The sequence below is a fragment of the Seriola dumerili genome, unplaced genomic scaffold (genome assembly GCF_002260705.1).
Source record: "Seriola dumerili isolate Sdu_G_001 unplaced genomic scaffold, Sdu_1.0 BDQW01000011.1, whole genome shotgun sequence".
Classification (NCBI taxonomy): domain Eukaryota; kingdom Metazoa; phylum Chordata; class Actinopteri; order Carangiformes; family Carangidae; genus Seriola; species Seriola dumerili.
The window spans coordinates 2852985-2859127 of record NW_019174266.1 but is presented as its reverse complement, the minus strand read 5'-3'; the positions used below and the strand labels follow the sequence as shown (position 1 = coordinate 2859127).

General features: G+C 43.1%; 1 protein-coding gene across 3 annotated transcripts in view; it reads left to right on the top strand.

Moving 5' to 3' along the window:
- Positions 1 to 5720, top strand: part of LOC111224953 (metallophosphoesterase MPPED2) — a 66049-nt gene extending 60329 nt beyond the window's left edge. For all 3 annotated transcript variants that reach the window (XM_022749681.1, XM_022749664.1, XM_022749673.1), the window contains exons 5-7: positions 3174 to 3289; positions 4694 to 4807; positions 5594 to 5720. In XM_022749681.1, coding sequence (XP_022605402.1) covers positions 3174 to 3289; positions 4694 to 4807; positions 5594 to 5712 — 349 coding nt within the window. In that variant the 3' untranslated portion in view covers positions 5713 to 5720. The remainder of the gene's footprint in view (positions 1 to 3173; positions 3290 to 4693; positions 4808 to 5593) is intronic.
- The last annotated feature ends 423 nt before the right edge of the window (positions 5721 to 6143 follow it).

The following is a 6143-nucleotide window of genomic DNA, read 5'->3' as shown; positions in this document are numbered from 1 at the left end:
ACACACCCACACGCACAAACACAAACACACACACACATACACAAACACACACACACACACTGGTCCACATATACATACACTCTGAGAACAGACCGAGACACTGGCGCAGCGTACATTCTGTTCAATACTCACATCCTACTCAGAAGCTGGTGAACCTGACACACTCACACACACACACACACACACACACACACACACACACACACACACACACACTCAGCAGTACAGTATAATAAAACCTGTGTCACAGCCACACAGGAAACAATCTCTCCTTTATGTGACCGGGATGTCATTAATCTTGGCGGAGGTTTACAAATGCACTTGCATGGAAGGTATATTTCATAGGCAGACGGCCGACAATGGGGCCATTGTGGCGTCGAGCTGCAGCGCCTCGCTCCGCATTCAGTCAGGACCTTTTGCTTGGCTCCGGATCCACAGCTCATGTCAGGGGTTATGTTTCATCTCCCAGATGAATGTGTTTATGTGTGTGAAAACATGTGAAACACGGAGCAAAATCAGCGTTGCAGCTGTTTATTTATTTTTGCTGCAAGAAACCACGATTTATTTTCTGAATGGGGGGGGGGGGTAAATGTGTTCGGCCATTTTTCAAAGTTTGGCCTTGTCGCTATTAGTCAAAACCAGAGCCAGACAAATACCCTGCCGGTGCTCTCTGTGTGTGCAGCCGGCCGACCCGGCCAGCTCAGCTCTGATTCACTGCTTTCTAAGTTTCTCCACAGCCGCAGCAGCAGTGGCGCTATTTCCATCTGAGAAGTGGCGAGTCTTCCCAGTAATCCATTAGACTTCCATTAGCTTCGATTTGTGTGATTAGTTCTAATTAATCAGTTCAGTCTGTGGCCTTCACTCCCCTGCGCGCGCCTCACATTTCATTTTTAACCTCATTTCTCAGCTCTCCACCGAGCGAGAGAACGAGGCGACGACTGACCGAGCAAATCAAAGAGCGAGCTCCAGGTCCGCCGCCGCCGCCGCCTTTTTATCCGAGGGCACAAACACTCGATACTCTTCAACCACCAGACCCAAACGGGCTGAGCCGGTGCTTAGGCTGCATTATAATGCTCTTTTCTCTTGCCACGCTGAATTAATGAGGTTTTTTTTTTGTGTGTGTGTGTGTGTGTCTTATTTTCAGCAGAGAGACTTTAGCAGCTCGGTTGTGTTTTTAAAATGAACCAGGAGGGATTGTGATCTCATGTTTTACACATCTTGAGTCTGGTTAGCCCCACTTGGCCCTCCTCTGGAACAGTAAGTATTGATTAGTGCCGGAGCGTCCATCCTTCACTGTAACAAAGCCTATTGATGTTTGTGGAGCCCTGATTTCCCCTCGGTCAAATACCATACGCAGCTCCATCGCTAAGTGACTGTGAGCGGCTCTGAACTCGGCGGCCGGTCCCAAAGTAACCTGGGAATAACGGAGCCAGAACCATCTTTTCATCAGCGACTCCCTGCTGCTTCTGTGCTGCAAACCTCGAAATAAAATGAAAAGGTTTTTTTTCTGGGGGTGTAGCAGTAGGTCAGCTTATATACTGAGGTATTATGTGATGATAATCTATCTTCCTTTCCTCTGTTGTCAGCCTTCTTCTGCCATTACCACTATTGTGATAAATGAAGGCTCAATTTATCAACCAGCCTCTGCTCGATTTCTTTTTCTCCCCTCTCTTTCCCCGCCCACACTCCTACATCTAACCTCTGCACAGTTCGCTTTATTTCTTCATCTGGTTTCACCCCCCCTGCATCCACCCATCCATCCATCCCTCATTCCCACTCAGCCAGATCGAGGCTTTCTTTGTGTCTGCTGGGGGAGGCTGAGATGCTGCCTGTCACCCTGGAGCTGCAGACTCCCATCCAGGCTGCTGGAGGTGGCCCGGCTGCTGTCAATCAATCTGTAACTGGGTAGCAGAGGGGTTGGGGGGGGGTTGACGCATGATGTGGCTCCCTGCTCTTTAGAAATTCACTTTTTTTTTTTTTTTTTTTTTTTTTTCTTTCTCATTTCTAGTAGAAACCCCTCAGTCAGTCGTATAGTTTTTTTTCTTGTAAAATGACTCCAACTTGATTGTGACTCTTTAAATTTACGACACCTGCTCTGGTGCATCAAACCAAGCGCTCCCTGTTTACGAGTGAACAGTCTCACCCGTCCGTCCAAGTGTAAACCGTCTCGTGCATTTTCACTACATACAGTTGGTAACCTGCACGTGTAATATTATACTGTATACTTCACTTGTATTCAAATTTTTCTGCGTCCTGTTGTGTCATCGTCATTACTCCAGGTTTCATGTTTATTAAGCTCAAAAAGATAAAAAAAAAAAAAAAAGCTTTGTGCATTTGAATTAAGTTTCTATGTTTTGCTCAATTTCCACTGCAACAGAATAAAATATTTGTGATTATCATTTTTTTTACCATGTGGGGACAATTAATTTGCACATTGTGATTGTTTTTCCCTGTGAATTATTTTGCTTTTGCTTTTCCACCACACCGGGGCCTTCACAGCCTCAGAGCTGCCACAATCAATATTTGAATATTAGCTATGTTTATCACCCAGCAGTCTCGCTGATTTAAGCTAAAAAGCTTTGATAAATGAATGCTAATGTTGCTACGTATCTGTTGTTTGTGTAAATAGGCGACTAAAGCGACTTTTATAAGGTGAAAATATATAAAGCTTGTGTTTACAGCTGGTTGTGTTTCCCCCAAGTGGCCAAATAAATCACTTAATGCGGCTTTAAAACCCTGAACACGTGATCACACTTTAATTTCTCCACATAGATCTGTGTGCAAGCGTTCAGTCTGCATTGTTAACGTTGTGTGAACCTGCTTTACGATGGCTCGCAGCGCTTTGTGTTTGCACAGCTTTTTAATTTAATATTTTACAAAGCTTATAAAACCCTGTTAGTTCCTAAACATGCATCACTGTCTGTTACGTGAACACTTTGTTTTTGTTCAGGGTTATTTGGCTTAAAATATAGATTATGGATGAAGCTATGAATGTATAATGTAAATATGTTAAGTGAATAGCATTAAAACAAGACTATCGTGTCGCTGCACGTTTTGCTGAAGAAAAGTAATATGCATTGCTTCCTGATACCAATTATGTTTCATGCCATAATCACGGTGGAGTTGTTCTCCTGAGCGATGTTAATGTGATCTCTCTCCCTCTGTCTCTGCAGGACTCCGTGGTTTAACGGCTGGGGGTTCAACCTGCCTCGGGGTCAGTCTCTGCTGGATAAATGGAACCTCGTCCCTGAAGGCATCGACATCCTGATGACCCACGGACCTCCGCTCGGTGAGTCCAATTAACCAATCACAGTCTCCCCCCCATCACCATATCTAATGAGGTTGTGCCTCATTATTCAAAATCTGTATGAAGTCACTGGAGGCGTCGCAGCAGGCCGTGTGTGTGTGTGTGTGTGTGTGTGTGTGTGTGTGTGTGTGTGTGTGTGTGTGTCAACTCTGCAACACCCTGAACACAGTCCATGGGTGAATATTTGTGTTTGACTTTATGAAAAAGATAATACATATTGTTTGGTTTCAGTTTTTTCCCCAGTACAGACTGATTCAGTTTTACTTCTAGCTGTTTGGGCTCCGGTTGTTTTTTCCCATTTTGTTTTTTGGGGTTTTTTTTTCTTTCTTTCTTTCCGCTCTCCATCTGGCTTTATTGAGTGATTTCCTTCCCTCTCGCCTACGGAGAGTTGCTGCTGCTGTTGCTGCTGCGGCAGCCACTGTGGCCGTTTGATTGCATGGAAACTCGATTTTGCAGCAGAGTGACAGACGCTGCAAACGACTGGAGAGAGACCATGGGAAAGGAGAACAGCGCTGGGGGAGGGGGGCGGGCAGTAAAACTGGAAGACACAAAATGGAAAGAAATCAGTGCTGCACAACTGTGGAAGAAATATAAGAACGGGTTTCATCTGCCACAGTGTGTTTAGTTTACTGTTGTGAGGTTTTCACTTATTTACAGGGTCAAGTATCAAGAGCTGGTTCTGAACTCAACACAGCTGCATATATATATATATATAATATTTACATACATATATAAGAACCAGGAATTTTAGGTTGAGAAAATAAAGCTTTATTGATGTTTCTTCTGTGCTGCACCAAACTGTGCCACAGTAAGAGCTCAGGAGTTCACACAAGCTTCACCAGAGTCAGTAGTGACGCAGCAAAATATAATCATGACACACAGGTAGTTTCATGCAGAGGAGGAAGTCCAAGCTGACTGAGCGTGTGCTGACGCAGGTGAAGAATCAGAAATTAATTTTATTTGTATTTATGGCAAATAACTGCAAATGACAGAATCTGCTTTAAAAAAAAAATAAAGATCATATTTTCTTTCAATAACAACTGTTTATTTTCTTTAATCATTTGACAAGAATCGGAGCCAGAAATTCATAACAAGCAGACTGAATAAGCAGATTTGACTCGGTCATTAAAACATAAGCGGCTATAAAAGGATATGGACATTGTGCATGTAAAAATATAACGAAGAGATCTCATTGCAGTTGCGTAACTTTATTGTGCCTCGTTACAGGAAGTAAAACATGGTCAGAATTTTGTTCTTCATACATAAGCAGCATTTATTTTCTTACACATCCAGCTCATGATGGGTCAGGCATAAAACTGATGAACCAAACCAGGACAGTCTGGGAAACTGAGAATTTAAAAACATCTAACGTGTCTGTCTGTGTAGGTTTCCGAGACTGGGTTCCTAAAGAGCTGCAGCGGGTCGGCTGCGTGGAGCTGCTCAACACGGTCCAGAAGAGGGTGCGACCCAAACTTCACGCCTTCGGAGGCATACATGAAGGTACTGAGAGTATAATCCAGGGTCACTTGTTTATCTAATTTGTTTTCCAACCAACATATCTGAGTATATACACAATCGATTTTCTAATAGTTGGACCCCATTCTTCATCTAATTCGTCTGTAAATGTAGAAAAAGGATGTTTGACCAGTGAAGGAATAAGTGGAAATATGTTGTTGTGTTGTTTCAGGGATGAAGGTTTAGATTAATGGTTTTCTCAGATAAGAAAATCCCTTCCAGAAATAACCGATAATTCCCACAAATGACTTATTCATGTTCTCAATAAACTTATTTTCATTCAAACCTTCAAATCACTTCATATATTACGTCAAATTAATTTGCATCCACATTTTAGCTATTAAGAGCTCCATAACCTTGAAACTGACTTTTAATTAACTGGATGTCTGTGGATGAAATATCATTACAGTCTTTACATTTAAACATTCCCCTGTCCATAAAAACTTTAAAGCGATGTCAAAGGTGACACAACGTTGTGTTTGGAAGTCGGAAACCTAAACGATATGCACGTATTTCAGCTCCGAATCAAATTTGAACTTTAATAAACCGAGGCTGTTCAGACCAGTTAGCGCTGAGACGAGAAAAATGGAACGAAGGTTATGAAATGAACGCCATTTATTCATGGAAAGTCAACGGTAGGAATCACTGAACTGAACAAACACAAGTATATTGAGCTCAAATGAGTAACTACCTTCCCCTGCGACTGTGGTTTTTGACTGTTTGACTGAGAGTTCGGTGCTTGTCGCTGACGCCTGTATCCTCCGTCCTCAGGCTACGGGATCATGACAGACGGCTACACGACGTTCATCAACGCGTCGACCTGCACTGTCAGCTTCCAGCCCACCAACCCCCCCATCGTGTTCGACCTGCCCAACCCCTCCAGCTCCTGAGACCAGAAGACGAGGGGGGTGGGGGTTGGGGGTTGGGGGTGGGGGGCAGGATAAACTACTTTTTTTCTATAAATATGTCAAGTAAAAAAAAAAAATTCTAAGTGTTTCTTTGCAAACTTTTGGTCTTCTCTAAGCTGTTGTTGAGATTGAGAAGATTTTGAGAGGGGCGGTGTGGGGAGTTTGTCTGGGAGGGTTAAAGGAGAATATCGGTGTTTTGTTTTGTTTTGTTTTGTTTGTTGTTTTTAAGTTGTGCCAACAATGCTGGTTTCCCTCTCAGATTTCTGTCTGTCTGCATGCAGTCAGTGCAGCTGCAGATGTCAGGGCTTGTTTTCCTCCAGAAGAACAAGAATGTTTTTGAAAAACTCCCACAAAGTGAGAAAAACCCTGAAGAAACTTTGTGTTTTAGTCCTGATTTCATCGAGCAGAGTTGA